The sequence below is a fragment of the Eutrigla gurnardus genome, assembly GCF_963514095.1.
Source record: "Eutrigla gurnardus genome assembly, chromosome: 14".
NCBI classification, from domain to species: Eukaryota; Metazoa; Chordata; class Actinopteri; order Perciformes; family Triglidae; genus Eutrigla; species Eutrigla gurnardus.
The window spans coordinates 14,067,426-14,085,156 of record NC_139937.1 but is presented as its reverse complement, the minus strand read 5'-3'; the positions used below and the strand labels follow the sequence as shown (position 1 = coordinate 14,085,156).

General features: G+C 41.3%; 1 protein-coding gene across 1 annotated transcript in view; it reads left to right on the top strand.

Moving 5' to 3' along the window:
* The window catches only part of LOC311024078 (uncharacterized protein), a 31,929-nt gene that overhangs the window by 12,235 nt on the left and 1,963 nt on the right, over window positions 1-17,731 (top strand). Inside the window, exons 7-9 of the mRNA XM_084026286.1 lie at window positions 2,011-2,085; window positions 14,120-14,258; window positions 17,559-17,641. Coding sequence (XP_083882412.1) covers window positions 2,011-2,085; window positions 14,120-14,258; window positions 17,559-17,641 — 297 coding nt within the window. The remainder of the gene's footprint in view (window positions 1-2,010; window positions 2,086-14,119; window positions 14,259-17,558; window positions 17,642-17,731) is intronic.

Below are 17,731 nucleotides of genomic sequence, written 5' to 3'. Positions count from 1 at the left end.
GGTAGTATACGCAGCAACAACACAAACTAAAGGGTCACTTCACCACTTTGATACGTGAACTTCAGTTTACACATCACAAGGACTTCACCTGTGAAAACAGTTGTGTATTTGTGTGTTTGTGTGCACATGTGTTATATGGCAAACCGTTTTAACATTTAATAGCTAGACTGGATATGTATTGCAGATATCTGTAATTCAATTCTTCCTAGTCAAAAATAACATTTCAGATATAAACAATGGCATTCTTCCTATCCACAATTGTCATTTCAGATATCCACAATGGCATTCTTCCTAGGACAAATGATGTCACTTTTGCCATTCATGTGTATTGGGCTTTAGATTTCAGATATCCACAATTACATTCTGGATATCTAGAATGAACATTCTGGATATCTGCAATTGAATTCTTACTAGGAAAAACTCCCATTTCAGATATCTTCAATCCAATTGTTACTAGTCATAATTTTCATTTCAGATATCCAAAATGAAAAACTATATTCCAGATATCCAGAATGTAATTTTGAATATCCAAAATACATTGTGACTAGTAGAAATGTCGTTATGGATATCCACAATTCGTATTATGACTAGTAGAAATGTAATTTCAGATATCTACAATTAGAATTATGATTAGGAACAATACAATTGCAGATATCCACAAATGTATTGTTGATATCTGTTGACAGGTAGACAGGACGCCATTATCTGAAATGAAAATTATGACTAGTAACAATTGGATTGAAGATATCTGAAATGGGAGTTTTTCCTAGTAAGAATTCAATTGCAAATATCCAGAATGTTCATTCTAGATATCCAGAATGTAATTGTGGATATCTGAAATTGAAAGCCCAATACACATGAATGGGCAAAAGTGACATCATTTGTCCTAGGAAGAATGCCATTGTGGATATCTGAAATGTTCTTTTTGACTAGGAAGAATTGAAATACAGATATCTGCAATACATATCCAGTCTAGCTATTAAATGATAAAACGGCCACTTATACTTTTTAAGGATTTTTAGATATCTTAAATTTAGTTTTGACTAGTACAATCAAAGTTGTAGATATCTTAAAATATCATTTTTACTAGTAAGAATGTATTGTGGATATCTTTAATTACCATTTCTCCTAATTAAGAAGAAATGCTATTATGAATATCTAAAATATAATTACAGATAGGAGTGATTAAATGTTAAAACGGCACAGTGATGCTTGTAAAAGCTTTTCGTGGGATTTTTTGATAATATGACAATATAGAAAATCACGGATTTATCCATTATGTAACTAATTTAATTACATTAAATTCAAGTAACATTTCAGTACTTTTTCCTCACAAATGTTTTGACTAAACAAACTCCTAACCTCACAATAGTAATGAACACTAATTTCTGTCAAACTTGTATTCTAAAATCTTCAGTATACCTAGGATTGAATATTGAAACAGCTACAGAGTGAGTGCTCTACACATACTAAGATATATTTGGATGTAAGTTAATCCCTTTTTAATCAACAATATCTTGATTAGAAACTGTAATTTAATTACATTTATTTATTGATTTAATTATGTATGCACGCAACCAGCTAGTCATCAACCCTTCGTGTACTATTAGAATTTGCAAGGTTGTCATGCAGTGCAAAATATATCCCGTTTCCATCATCCCAGTGACTCCGCCATCTCACCGTCAACGTAGTGATTAACGAGACAAGTAGCCAGTACCAGGGATGAAAGATTTAGTATTTAATCAGGCACAATGTTGCTGCTGTTGAGGAAGAAAATTAAGTAGCGGTGAGTGGATGACACCTCTCCAAATGGAAATATTGCACCCTTGATCTGGTCTATGTGTGGTCATCTGTCTGTGGGGACAGAGGACAGACAAATCTACAGGAAGACAGACCCCATGACGCCATCCATCTCACACTCATTACGGCCCGGGGCCGGGGGGGTAAAGTGGACAAGGGTGGTTAATGAGTCCTACTTCATCTGAGTGTGTGTCCTCTCTTTGTCCCCAGGCAAGTGTCAGACCTGGTGCTGATTGATCCCATCCCAGAGGACGTTTTTGAGGACGACCAGTGGAAAGAGTACTGGTGAGTTCACAGCTGGTTTCAGAGGCGTCGCGTGGGGGAAAAACCAAGAGGAAGGAGCTGAGGATACAAATGGAAGATGGAGAGATGTTGAAGAAGCAGAAACTACGGAGGGATGAGGGGAAAGCAGATTGAGAAACGAGGAGCGTGGAAAGGAGCAGAGAGGACGATAAGGAGCTCTGAAGGGCAGAGAGGAGCAGATAACAAGCGAGAGGCAGGGAAGAGGAGAAGGAAAAAAAAAATGTACCAAGAAAGAGGATTAGCATGGGGAGAGCAGAGGCAGTGGCGCTAGCGTGTTTCACAAGTGAAGCTCCAAACCCTTCTCTCATTGGCTTTTATAGCGAGAACAGTTGATTATCTTTGCTGGGTGGGGCTCATTAGCATGATTAATTGGAGGCCGAAGAAACTCATTAGCCGATCGCACTCTTTTAGCACAAAACAGATGAGGGCAGAGCGAGGGTTGTGGCGGCGGTTGGGACTGAGTGACAGAAAGTGTAATAACACTGCTTTAATCCTCCAGGCGAGATATGTCAAGTGGTAGTCATTGTCACAGCATATATCTCATTATGCTTTAATTATCATACAGGGGGTCGGCTCGTTATGAATGATAACCGAGAGAGCGAGTGGAGGAGGGATGTCGGAGAAGTGTCAATTATGCAACACTAACGGCATCTCCGATTTGTTTACAAGTAAAACATGCCACGTGTAATCCTTAAAGGTATTTCACTGCTGAAGAGGCAAATGAATCAGTTATATGATTTAGCAAACAATGCTAAGCTTTTAGATGTCGCTGACAGCTGAGCAGCGACGGCTGCATAATAAGCGCATCTCCGGAGTCCTTCCTCAATGTGTTTACTTGCAAAGCAGATCAAAACCATTCAATGTTTTTTATCGCAAAAATAGCAGTATCCATCATTTGCAATGTATTTTCTTCCAAACAATTTGGGATAAAAAGACAGTCAGACAACAAAGGAATAATAATTCCTCTCAAATGAAATACAACATATTTCTACTTCTACATGAAGTAGTAATTAGTGAAGTACTAATATTAGTGAAGTACTAATATTTTATGTGAGAGTGTCTGTGTCGGACACCATTTCAACTTCAACATCACCTGTAGTACCTTGCTTTTTACATTTGTCATACGGTTATAAAAGATGATGGAATTAGTCTTTCTTTAATTCTTGTCATTGGGTAGTTACTGGTATCTGTTTTCAATACAAACTGCTTTTATATGGGGTCAGTTCAGTCTCATTAATGACTCAGTTGTTAATGGATGCAAAAATAAGTTACAAGCAAACCATAATAACTAATAGGTAAATTGCTTACTACATTGGTTTCAAAGTGCTGACTATAAGAGCTAGCTAACGTTAGCTAGCTAATGGATTTAGCTAGCTACAAACAAGCTAATGTTGGCTTATTTCTTTTACCGAAAAGCAACGCAAAATGCGCAGAGAAAAAGCTGTGCTCTGGCCACGGTGAGGTGCCCCTCGTGGGAATGTGATTGGCTGAAAACGAGGGATGCATCTGATTGGCTACAGAGAGTTCCTTGTTGAAAAAAATGAATCTGGAATTTGTGAATCAGGAGAGTCTCAAAAATCCACAAACAAATACAGACCAGTTTCCGAACAAATACAAACAAGTTCACAAATGAAAAGCGTCTTGTAAATTAAAGTTTAACAGTTTGTATATAAATGTAACAACATACAAATACATTTTTGATGAAAATTGCAAATATTATTTTAATTCATATATTTATGGATTTATATGACATTTATTTAAAACGAAATGTATTTGTGAGAAGAGAGTAATTTATATATAAATAACAAAATACATTTGTGAATCCTTCTCTGTGCATTCATTCTTAATGAGACTGAACTGACCCCATACTTTTATGACCTCACTGTACATTATTTCCTGCTGCAGTTGATCTTTCCTTCACATATTCCATCAATGACAGGAATGCCGTTGTAGGAGTTTAAAAAACACTCTTCATCACACCAGAAACGCCGTATCAACTAGAATCAAGTAATCTTGTTCCCGGCGCGACGCCTTGATTCGGTGCATCCGTACATCCGTCCACTAATATTAGCTCACGTCTTATATAAGCATGAGTGAAACCAGATAAGAAATGGATCCCTTAAAATGGCCTAATTTGTCCGTGACTCACTGTGGAGCAGCATCATTTATCAGGGGTATGTGTCCAATTATCCTCCGATTAATAGGCATTCATTTCACTGAGTACATGACAGTGCAGCTGCAATCCAATTATTCTGTAGAGAAGGAATGAAGAAAATGAAAATAGTTACATTTGCTACGTGAAATTTCTTTTTTTTGTATCATCGGTGTCTGATTTCCATGGAGGTGAAAATAGAAAAAGCAGTGGCATTACCGGTATGAAGATGGAAGAGATGCATCACAGTACCGATGGCATTCTTGCTTTTCTTCTTTATTTTCAACTTCTTTTATGCCTCCATGGCAGTGACAGCTGTGACTGGAGCCATTGTGCTTTTGGGTTGTTCGTTCCTTCAGTCCGTTCGGGTCCATTTAGGTCCATTCGGGTCCATTTGGGTCTATTCGTCCGTTGTTGTGAACATGATATCCTTCATCCCATTCTCGTAACCTTGATATGTCTGAAAGGCCTGGAGTGGATTTATTCAAATTTGGCACAAATGTTGAACTCAAGGTTGAATCAGGCGGGGTAATATATCAGTATTATTAGCGTTATGAGATTTTAGATATTGTAATATGGCACAAATGTTTTCTTTTCCTGGTTTTAAAAGCTGTATTACAGTTAAGTGCTGTAATGCTCTGAACTGTTCTAGCTGTCCTATTATTTACCTTTACCCACTTTGTCATTATAGCCACGTTACTGATGATCATTTATCAAAAACCTCATTGTGGGAATATTTTGTGTTTCAATCGAGGTATTTGCTTAAACATATTGTGATATTTGATTATCTCCATATTGCCCAGCTCTATTTAAAAGTCCACTGTGAAATCACAAAATATGTTTTTGGCAATAATTCAAAACTTCATTCTGTTTATGACAATTTCAAACAAATATTAGCATAAAAATGGGATAACATTGGACGGATGTAACGTGGAGTGGTAATCCTGTGTTTTTGTTCAGCACGGTTGCACGTAGGTGTGTATTTCTCTCTCTTAGATACGGGGTCATTAGCTGTCGGAGGTCTTACAGTCTTTGGTACACAAGATAACTATTGAGGAAGGGAGCAGGGCTGCACCTGAGCAGGATTGTGGGTAGACCGTATCAGCGTTGCACTGGGACCGGAGGATTTACACATCAAAGACGCGCTCATTAACAGAGGCTCACTCCTGAAATGAGTTCTGTTACATCTTACAAAATGAATGACCACCACCGCCTGGGAATGGTATTTCCGTGTGCTTCCGTGTGTGTGTGTGTGTGTGTGTGTGTGTCGGCATTTGCTCGTGTGCACTTGTTGTAAGGGGTCAAATTTCTTATTTGGGATTTTCCCTCTGCAGACATCTCAGCATGTGTCTCATTTCCTTCCGTGCAAAGATAATGCTGCCTGATGGAAAATCAAGGAGTGGGTCTAACGTCAGCGATTAGGAGAACCCCATTGTACGTCCGGACAAATTACATTCTGGACGAGAGCCATTGGTTTGGAGTCACTCAGTGCTGTCAGTCTTTGTTTCAGCAGCTCAAGCTGTGGAAGCATTGCAACTGCTCCCTAAATTCCAACATAGCCCCTTTACTATGTATGTACACCATATCTTTGCTTCGTCTCATTGCTGGGATGAATTCTACACCTCAAAGGTGAAGAGGGATGTGATTGAAGCACATCTCATTCCAAAGCTATGGCCAGTAATGTTCTGCTAAACCAGCATTATTGTTGTTGGTGTGTTTGAGTTTGATGTGTGTTTGTACTATAGGACATCAGCCTTATTACTGTTAACTCGATGCTTCTGGTTGTATTGAAGCTGTGTTAAGTTACTGTCGGTGCAAACCGAACATCTGCTGCTTCACATTAAAGGATTTCTACCTGGACGGCTGTGGCTCAGAGGTAAAGGCGAGTCGTTCTCTAATCAGATGATCAATAAATGCAAGTCCAATTACCTGCAGCAGGGGTGTCCTGTCGGCGTAGGGGTTGAGTTGATCACGGTGGATTTTCATTATCGAGTTAATCGTAAATATCATCAGAAGTGACTGTTTTTTATGCTCATCTTATTTCAGATTGTTGTTCACTAGAAAAATACGTCTTATCTGTGACACAATAAAAATGTTTGTCTCTCAGCTAAATTATTGGGATCATATTTTGAATGAGATTATTTTGGTCGTAACTTGACATTTTCATATCGTCCCATAGGCGTGGACTATTAACTCTGATGTCCCTGGTTTACTTTTCTGCATTTCTCCTCTCTCTTCCTGACATTTCTATCGAAAAATAACCATTGTTTGGACCAAACCATAAATAACAGTGTGTGTGTGTGTGTGTGTGTGTGTGTGTGTGTGTGTGTGTGTGTGTGTGTGTGTGTGTGTGTGTGTGTGTGTGTGTGTGTGTGTGTGTGTGTGTGTGTGTGTGTGTGTGTGTGTGTGTGTGTGTGTGTGTGTGTGTGTGTGTGTGTGTGTGTGTGTGTGTGTGTGGTGCTACAAAACTAATTTACCCCATGGGGGATATATTTGTTCAGAGAGCAGAAACAGTGGGGAATGCTTTCGTCTAATGGGATGGCCCTTCCAATTTAATGAATGCTGATTGATTGGCAAACTCCCCGTTTTAATGGACCATTACTGTGTTTAGGGCAGCTCAGTCCTCACAGGAGCGTCCTCATCCCGTCCCTCTGCGTCTTACTTCTTTTTAAGTGTTATTTTGGTGATAATCTGAGTTTGATGCTGAGACACGTATTCTCTAGTTCTAGTTCCAACATTACTCTTAAATCCACAGCATATTGGGTGCATCTGTGAGTGTCGCAGCGTTGGCCGAACAGCTGTGGCCGCAGGCCTGGACGGAAGCCTGATTGAGTTATGAGCCCCAACACGAAGACGGCACTGTCGGTCCCATTCATCATCCCGCCTCGTCATTAATATGCTGAGCAAGGCCGTGCATACACGCGGTCATGACCACGTGAACGTTTCTACACTTACTGTACGTGATGCATCTGGCGTGTATCTGATGTATGTGATGGTAGCAGATATAGACGTGTTTCTGCAGCTCACCTGGAGCCCGCTCCGTATGACAGGCAGCGTATGACTGTCACTTTGACTGACGACCGCTCACACTCTCACAACTGCTGCATTCGGTTTGATTTATAAGCCAGACAGGGTTTAATACGAGGGACGAGAGTGATTCTTTCCCTCCTCGCAGCACTTTGTTAGTGGATAGATTTACAGGCCAGACAGAATCTCCCTCCTCTGTTCTGTGACTCACAGCTCTGAGATATTAAAATGTTTCAGCGCTCGGATGCTACGGTAGTTAATTAACCACCATAAGTGACCTTGCGTTGTTGCTCTCTGTCTACTGTTCCTTCATTGGTAAACAGTAGCAGCCGGTGATGACGTATCCAGCCTCCCCCTCAGACCCCCATTCGCTTTCACTGCGAGCTGCGTTCAATAACCCACTGGAGCACGGCCCTGCTCTAAACCCCTCCAGGGGTCCTCGGCTAAGATTGGCAGCAATCACCCGGCTGTGGGCCGGTGGATGGAGGGAGAGAGTGAGGTAGGGAGATAAAGGAAGGAAGAGGGAGAGGAAAAAACAGGAAGTAAAAGGAGAGCGATGCTTCTGACAGACGTGTGACACAAGAAGTATTGTCTGACTGATGAAAATGAGAAGAAAACTTGTAAATCTTTTAAGTGACCCATTCCTATCTTCTTTTGCACACAAAATAATAAAAAAACGAAATTTTAAGTTTTTTGTTTACATGTTTTAATACAGACTATATTTAACATATAGAACATCGTTAAATGTATATTATAGTATGTTTTGTACAGCGGTAAACACACAAATCTGTACCATATTACTGCGGTAGGAATATATACAGCATATAGGCTCCACACAGAAGGATCCTCCAACAGTGTGAGAGTTGTTATGCTTCACAGTGTGGTTCTGTAACGGCTCCCACTGTGTTGGCCTCCCCCCCCCCAGTACTCTCCTGACTCGGCTGCCTCCCCCTTCCTCCCCTCCACAGATCCCCCCCCATCCAGAGACTCCCAGACGAGCCAGGAATGCCAATTAATTGTAATTAGAACCACTGTAAGCGTAACTATTGCTGTTACGCTCCACTAATGAATCAAGGCTGCTGCGGTCCCTGTGTGTTTACCCCAGTGTAATCTGTTGTATCGATGCAAGGAGGAAGGCTGAGAGCAGACTGGAGGATGCTGGGATCAGCCCCATGTCGGCTGTGGTGCAAGAGTGACACCTTGTGTTCTCGCTGGGTATAACGCCTTGGAGATGTGGGTTTCACCTTTCATTTGAATTTTCTGGCATTTGGGCAGTTTTGTGCTTATTGCCTTTGTAAAATGTAAACACTTAAATGTGTTTTTTTTTGTGTGAAGTTAGAACACTACATACAACAAGCTGTATGTAGTAGACTAGACCTGTGAACCGTGTTTCTACAGTAGCTCAGAACGGAGAAACCAAACATTGGCTCTAGTGAGAGAGCCTTTCACGTCTTTATGGCCACCGTAGTTCTCTGACACGCTTGGAAAGGGAGGGATGAGCTACAAACTGCTCCTTTAAATAGGGATGAAACAAGCCACATGATAACCTGCACACATGAGTTAAAGTGATGCATTACATTTCATTTGACTTTTATGCTTGTGCCTGAAATTAGCAAAATGTGATGTCATATAATACAGTCATGGACTCGTGTCTGTGTTCCATAGTATTGAGTTGTATGTGAGGACTGTACTTACTACACTATAGAGGAGCATGATACTTCATAGAACAGCTCTGGTATGATTTATACTGTAGGTGTGAGGCTGGTGTTACTTGCTTGGCTGTGTGTGTTTTATAAAGGTCAGATGAAAAGTTGCAACAGTGTGTTTTACTGTGTTGCAGATGAAGCCATGTGCAAAAAACCTGAAAACTAGGACAGGGTTTAAATATTGTTTCTTCTTTATAAAATGTTTTTTCTTCTGTTAATGTAGTGAGACCGATGTCTGAAAGGCATCACCTGTAAATGTTAAAAAAAAGGAAGAGTTCATTCCTGTGTTTGTTTTTAGGACAAATCCCCTCGGCTATAATAGAAATAGAAACCTTTGTGACTTCAACTGTAAAACAATGATGACTTGCTTCATCCATATCCATAAAACTCACCAAGGCTCTCTTCTGAAATCATCTTTGAACTTTCTTGTTCTGCTGTCCAAAGCTTCTTCGCTCCGATCCAAACATGAAGTGAGCCATTTACATTTACATTTAGGTCACAAGGTCATCATTGAGCCATGTGACTTACTGTTGAGAAATGACATGTTCCCAGGCTGCACTTGTAGGTATTAGCATAGTTGATGAAGTTGCTTATTTCATTACTCTTTGCCTATTTGCATCTGTAGTTTTCTCCTGATTTCACCAAAAGTTAGCATTAGATAATGCCTTATTTATATTCAAACATACAATTCCTGAAAACTTATCATTAAATAAAATTAAATACATTTTCTGATTTCTCAAAGCTTCTGATTTCTGATACAAAGAGATTCCCTCCTTAAAAACGTTTGACTCTTATGTGTCAGAATGTGACAATTTTGAACCTGGCTTTATCCAACATCCATATTTCCTATCTTTAAATGTGTGTAGTAAGCAAATATTTAATAAATTATGCCTCATTTGCATATTTAAAAAAAATGCCAGAACACTTGTCATAAAAGAATTAAAGGAGTTACATGTTTAACTATATGTCATAAAGGGATGTCACCCTGGTTTTGTGTTCTGCTCATAGACTGTATATAAGAAGTAGATGTAGATGCTGTCACCATCTTGGATTTTGCACTAGTGGCCGTATTTAGAAGTAAGCTTCTATAATTCGAGGTTAACTTCACAGCTAAGTGTTGCTCATGACATTGGCAGCGAGGAAGTAACCGTCAGTCACATGGAAGCCACACCCTAAAGCAAACCATGCTTCATCATTTATTTGACTCTAAATGAACCATTATTTACTAAATGAACATCATGCTGTATAGTAGAGATAATAATAAAAGGGAGAAGTATAGGGTCATTTTCTCATAGACTGCCATACAATCAGACTTCTTTTTGCAACCAGAGTCGCCGCCCCCTGATGGCCAGCAGAAAGAATGCAGGTGTAAGGCACTTCTGCATCAGCTTCACTTTTCAGAACCGGAGGTTGCCGCCTGGTTATGCTCCATGTAAAATATGGCATTTAAAGGTTGTATCAGCGATTCTGGTTGCCCTCACTTCCGTTGCGAGATCCAAAACAAACAGAGCCAGCTAGCCCCTCCCTCCCGTGTTTTGAAAATGATCATGGACGCGCATTTTCATGAACGTGCCACCCACCCCTTGTCTGTGATTGGTTGGAACACTGTTTATTTTGCTTTTGAGGTGTTGGTAGTACCATTTGTTTTTGTGTGCGATTTCGGAGCCTAGGCTGCCTAGAGAGACGCGTTTTTTTGACGGCCTGCTTATGGGGCGGGCAGCTAGCGGATCGTGAGGTAAAAACAGATGAATGTGATCATTCATGTTTCGGCCCAGAATCGCTGATCCAACCTTTAACTACATTTAGACTTTTTGCTGTGATGAGTCGCGATTCGCATAGGTCGCTCAAGATTATAGTTCTTCAAAATTATGGCCATATTGTTCTGCCAGTGTGAGAGTCGAGGGCCTCATCGTGTACCTGTCCACGTCTACGTGCCATCCTTTTCTTCATCGTCTCTGGATGTCTCTGCAGTAACCGCTTTTTTTAAAAGGCTCTTCCTTGGGCGTAATAGTTAGTTGAGCCTCATGTAATAGTCCGTGTTTAAATGTTCTCTCTTCATTGTAATAGTTGGCAGGAGCTCGTGTAATAGTTGGTGTTTTGTGTGTGAGCAGGCTCTCAGGTAACAGAGGCCCTGCATATGAAATGAGATGGTAATGAGGAGGAGGAGGGGAGCCTTATCACTACAGGGCCAAATTCCGACAGTGAATTGCGCAGTTGTAACAAAAGTAACAGAGCGTCCATTCAGCCTGCACTAATCCAGATGGGAAAGTCAAACAGCAGAAAGTCCACGGCACAAACTCATTTCATCACTTTATTAATTTAGATATTGCCTCCTCGCTCCTGTGGGGAGGGAGAAAAAAAAAGAGCCCCTCTGAAATGACCAACATCGGTGAGGCGTTTTGCTCTACATGGTTCCCCCACTTCGTCTCCTCCCGTTATCTGTTTAATTCATCCCGCCAATCTTGGCTGTCTTTACCCACTAAATTTCCCTTTGACACGCATGCCTTGCTTCGCATAATCCTCACTCCGGGGCAGAATTAAAAATGGAAAAAAAAAGAGGAGGGAATAGGACAGGTGGCTGGAGAATCCTTGAAATACCGTTCAATGCCAGACCCAGGAATGATTTGACCAGATTCAAACTAGGGGGCTGATAGGGAAAGAGGTTTTTTTCTTTTCCTCCCCTTTTTATTTTTGGAATCAAGGGGTAGGAAAAGGGTGACAGGTGGAAAATGTGCAGAGACTGAGAAGTCCCTTAAGAGGCAGGTCGGAGAGTCGCTTCTAAATTGTGGTGCCAGAATAACTTCAGGGGGGGAAACTGTGGCAAAGAAGATGAAAATGTCAAAATGTCACTCTCCGGAGGTCTGATTTGAAAAGTTTCCTCGTCTACTGAAGACGGAAAATTAGAACACTTGATTTGTTTCTCTCCCCCTCCCCCCCTGCAGGGATTGAATATAGCAGATATGCTATCCTTACACAGCCATTGGTAGCAGCTGGAAAACCATTCCACATTATCTGAACCAATCGGTGCGGACATGCTTTGCCGGAGCAGGGCTTGATATTTCAAGCTGCAGTTCTTTTTAGGTGGCAACATGTCATATCAACAACAGGTGAAATGGCTGATGTTACAACTGAAAAGTGCACGTTTTATAGTGCGAGTTTGATATGATCAGTATATTGGCAGTGAAGCAGCGCTGCAGCCTGCCTCTTGTTAAATGAAGTCTACTGGCTCGTACTGTGACATTCAGATAGTGTTACGACTCAAGTTTTACTTCTACTGAATGGAATAGAAGAAATACATCAATGGCCATATTGATTATGGATCAATTATCCACGGTTGTGACTCCTCGGACGTCATATCCCTCTCACCCTCCAGGATTTCTGTCCGTACAGCTACTGCCTCTATTGAATATAGACAAGAAAATAATGAATATATTACCAATACACATTGGTATTAAAGAAAAACAGGGGTAGTTTTATAGACTGGATACTTTAAGCAATTAATTGGTAAAACAATCAACAAATAAAGTAGAGAACCTAGTTGTATTTCTATAGAATACACATTGATATTTTGCTTTTTGGTTATTTATCAGGTATTAAATTAGCTGTATGCCAGAATATAGCAGAGAGAAACTGACAGGACAGGGGGGGACAGTGCTTTAAGTCTGGCCCAGATCAGGAGTAAGACTAAAACAGGGACAAGTGTTCCTGGTACAGAAGGGGGGGGGGGCTGATCTACACTGTGTTTGGCTGCATGTAGGTGCAGGCTGCGCAGCTCGGTGATGGCGGCAGCAGCCGCACGGCACTATTGATTGGGCTCCACAGGCTGAGACCAGCCAATTCAGAGCACCAGTGAGCCGAGACCGATTGGGCCTCCTGAGTTACAAAATCCCACAGCTCTTCTTCTCTCATCTGCCAAAAAAAAAAGAGAGTATTTTTCATTCCCCAGGCAAATGTTTTTCGAAGAGAAAGTTTGAGATTTGGGGGCTTGAAAAACACTGGAGGAAATCTACAACTTTGCTTAAATTGCTGTTCTTGTTGAGCAGCACAAACGAAGACTTCACTTGATCATATGTTTGAAGATCCAAGGACTTTAAAGACTATAGAGACATACTGATCAAATGACTGGTGTGTTTGACAAAGGCTTTTAGCATCTTTTAACACATTGTTTTGGATTTACGGCACAATCCCCCTTCACCTTTCCTTCCAACAGCAGCACATCGTTAGACTTAATGTTACTGTACCAGCTGGTGAAGCTTTCACCAAGCTGAAGATCTAAATGTGAACCCAGAATTAGTTGGTGGGCGGAGACTGGACTAGAAATCAGTTGAAAACACATGAAAATATTTGTATCTGACCAATTTGTTATACTTTCTAACCATGCACGTCTTTTAAATCAGACTTCCACAAGAAGGAAAGGATTATTATTATTGTTTGGCTCGATCCCTGTCTGTCATACCAGCTACCTCATGACTGAAAGAGCCAATCCCGTTTCTTATTTTTACCCCTACCCCTCGCTTTTCCTCTTTCCCTTCACATCAGTTACTAAAGGTACTAGTTGAAATCTTCCCCTATGAGATGGGACAACCCTTCTAGATTTTTTTAATGACTTACTTTCATATACTGTGATTGGAGGTTGCCTCTGAAAACCCTGCGTCTGGAGGGCTATACGATCCGGCCACTTCTCCCCAGTTCCAAGTACAATTTAACCCGGGTTTTGTCAAATTCTGAAACAATTTTCATCAACATAAACATGTTAAATACCTAATTAATGAGACATAATACATGCATTTAGAGAGATAACGGTTCCCTCTCATCAGTTTAACAAACAGAATCTATGCCAGACGTTTCACATTAGATGTAATTATAAGTATGCTTCAATTATCAGAACTATATGAACATTAAGGATCCCTGATGTGGCTCGAAGGCATACTGCAGATGTGAACGTTGAATAATAAACCATTTATTTAATGTCCCGACCCAGTCTTTGGGAAGAACTGCTCTACAGGAATGTGCGTGTTCAGCTTCTTCTTTCGCTCGCAAGCGGCCAAAAATCAATTAACAACTGAAACTGTTAGACTTTGATTTGTCTCCTGCTGTAGTTTTACGGGTGTGAATGTTTGTGTTTCAACAGGTACGGTAAGCTGTTGCCCTCGCTCCAGACCAGGCAGTTTTCAGCAGCTACAGGCCTGAGCCGCATTCTGATTATCCTCGGGCTCATTGAACCGACTGTTAAAGGCGAAAATGTGGCAGAGGAGGTCATCCAGCGGCAGGTCAGGCTAAAACACACACACACACACACACACACACACACACACACACACACACACACACACACACACACACACACACACACACACACACACACACACACACACTAAAATCCTACAACATAGATGAGTGACACAGCAGGTCAGGATTTAGGGATAAACATAACAAGGTCATATAGACGTTGACATCTCTATAGTCAGAAGCCAAGACCCTTTTCCTCTGTTCCTCTGCTCAGCCAGTGTCCAGGCTTTTCGTTAACCTAATAAGGAACACAAAGGAGAAAGTGATATGTTTCAGGCGTCTGAAACGACCTCCTCCCCTCTCTCCTCGACGGCCACAGGATGGTGCTAGTGTGAGAATAATCCCATCTCCTCCCCAGCAGAGATGCGAGCGGGTGATGATTGCAGAGGCGTTCGACCCCCGTATCGTCCAGAGACTGAATTCAGAACATGACGCCAGACGTCACTTTGAAATAAATGAAAATTGAACCCGCTCCCGGGCGCCGACACGACGCCGCACTTCCAACTGTATCTTCTGACGCCTGCTATATTGTAAACTCAGCCTCCTGACAGGTCGTCCAGGCTGTGAGGAAATGGCTGTTAATATAACCTACATGTTTTTGCCGTGTGCTGCAGATGAAGTTTCTCTCTACAGGAGAGGTTTATTCCTTTATTCATTCATTTATTTATTTATATTTATATATATTCTGATCTGCTGTGAATGTGTTTCTGAAAAAGACATAGCGCTGACAGCTTCCTGTCGTGGATTCCTGTAATATTTTTTTTTACCTGCTATGGAAAACATCTTAGGCAGAGAAGGAGTAATGGATTCTGGTGATGAACAACAACCAATATCTTTGGTAACATGGGATAATGCTCCGGTGAGAGTGACACCTTATTATAGCAGGGAAACAAACGCTCATGTTGGGTGCATTAGGGACATTGAGGGAGAGGGATTGTTGCAGGGGAAGCTAATTGAGGAAACTGTTTATTGTATTTAAACATTCCTACTTGAAATTCTCTTATTTATTGCATTTGTTTGGACTCGAGTGCACACACACACGTCTCCGACAGTCGTCCGGCGTTACATTTTTTCCGCCGCAGCTGTCTGTGTGATGCACTGACGCCTGCCTCCGGATGAATGCGAACGGTTCGTTAAGACGCCGTGTTCTCTGCTGCCAGCCACCCACGATGTGATGGCAGCAGCGATGAGGGACCTATTTCAGCTTTTCAAGTATTACAGTCGTGCCAAAGAGATAAGGACATCATTGTGCTCGGATTCTCCAAGGACAGAGAAAGGTTTTGCAGACTGGCTAGTGAAGGTTATGACATACACACACGCATACACACACACACACGCCGGACTCAATAGAGCATGCAGTCCATTTCTCAAGGGCATGTTCTGTAACCGCCGCTTAATTGAACCGGAGCAGAATTGTTTGCTGCTATGTTAACGCCACCAGAGCTATCTGGTCTCCATCACATGCAGGTGGTGGATACAGTTAAAAGGGGAACTCGGCTCAAATTGTGAGTTCACATCTTTTCCGGCTGCGCGCGGTGAACTTTCCCTGCCCCGAGCCGGAGAATCCGACAACCAACGCTTGAGATTTTTTTTTTTCTCCAACATCGTATCAGTATTCAGTCTGGAGCCGCTTCACTGAATGAGCCGGACACCGACTTCAGTGCATTCAAATTGGCTTGTAGTTAATTTTCACATCTTCTTCCAAATCATCTTAGGAATGCAAATGTTGAAGTTAGAGTATTGCGCCTCCCTTGGCACCAGAAGACGTTCAAGCAGTTGTTACTCAGGGGATTCAACCAGTATGATCATACTATAAGCGCAGTTATTGCAAATTATATGGGGGGCGGCTTACAGTTTTGGATTACGCTGCCGGGATCTGGGGTTGTGGATGAGCAAAAATATCATAAAGTGCAAAGCAGAGCCTTGTTTTGTTTTTTTGGATGTGCATAAAATGGCCCCAAAACTGTCAGTATGTGGTGATATGGGACGGGAGCCGTGTGCGGTTGGCAGAAAGCGTGACATGCTGCGACTGTGGAATAGCTTGATTAACATGTCTGCCAATAGACTTACTAAACAGATCTTTTATTGGGATTGCTCAAATCGCCATCCATGGAGTTATTCTCTCTGTTTGTTCTTTGAATATAAAAAGTAAGTTTCCTTATAGGGTAAGTTACTTTTAGTCTCTTTAAAGATGTTCAGAGAGAAATGTTGTGTTGTTCATTTAACATGAAACCGGATGTTTCCCTTCCCAGAGCACAGAACGTGTCCCCTGTGTGATTTGGATGAGATTGAAATAAGTAGTATTCTACTGTCGTTTTTATCTTTATATTTTAAAGGAGCTCTTTTTGAGACTTTGAAAATTACTATAACAGCAAACAGCTATTTTCTATGCGACGATGCAGTGGACTAATGGCACTCTGAGCCCAGATGAAGTCACGATCCCGCTGTGTGCGTTGTAATCCAAGCTTCTCGGCTCTTTGTTTTGGTGCATTTTAGTCCATGTAAGTCTCTCCCTATGTTTATAGAGCGACCTCGCAGACAGCCTAGGCTAAAGAATACTTTACTTGATGTTCTCGTTAGCTAGCATTGGCAGGTTAGCTAGCTGACAATTGTGCAATATGAATTAAGGTCAGCCGGTAGTTCGACAAAAATCACTACTCGAACTAAATCATGGTCCTCAAATGTGACATCTAGTGGTTCTGAATGTTGTAAATAGAATATCATGCTAATTTTCACATTCATACTTTTATTCTGGGTTTCTACTAGAACAGATTTCCATGCTTCAATACTCAAACACATTCTCTTTCTCAAAGTCTGAAACGCTTCTACTCTTCTACAAATATACAATGAATGAGTATGTTTTCTTCAGTGTTCAATCACCTGAAATAAAGAATCACTGTGTTTTTGCTTAGAATGATCCATCTACACACGGAGCAGGTCCTCTTCACAGGGCCGGCCGCCATGTTTCTACAGTAGCCCAGAATGGCCGAACCAAATGCTGGCTCTAGATTGGGCACATGAATGTGTTTTCACTTATCCGCATTGGCCAACGTAGTTCCTCTCCACACTTGGCACACGGAGAAGTTTCAGTTGGTTGCAATCTGCTACTTCACCACTAGTTAAAATCTGATAATGTCTGATATGTGTTTGACACGTGTATGCATTAATTGCTTTCTTTTTGTTTTCCCTTCCCTCTGAAGTCAACGAAAGCAGTGCCTTAAAAAAAAATTATAATAATAATTGATTTTCGATTTTGTGATTATTTTCTCTGTGTCCTATAGAAATACCTCCTCAGTAACCCTGCCCACCAGAGCAGTGCTGTGGATGAGCATTACTTTTTGAATGAAAGTGCAGCTCAAGTAAGGTGTGGAAACCCTTTGTTTGTCATTAATTTCGGGATGGCTTTGCAATTTGCATTTTTAACGTGGAAGTCAAAATGAACATTGAACTATGA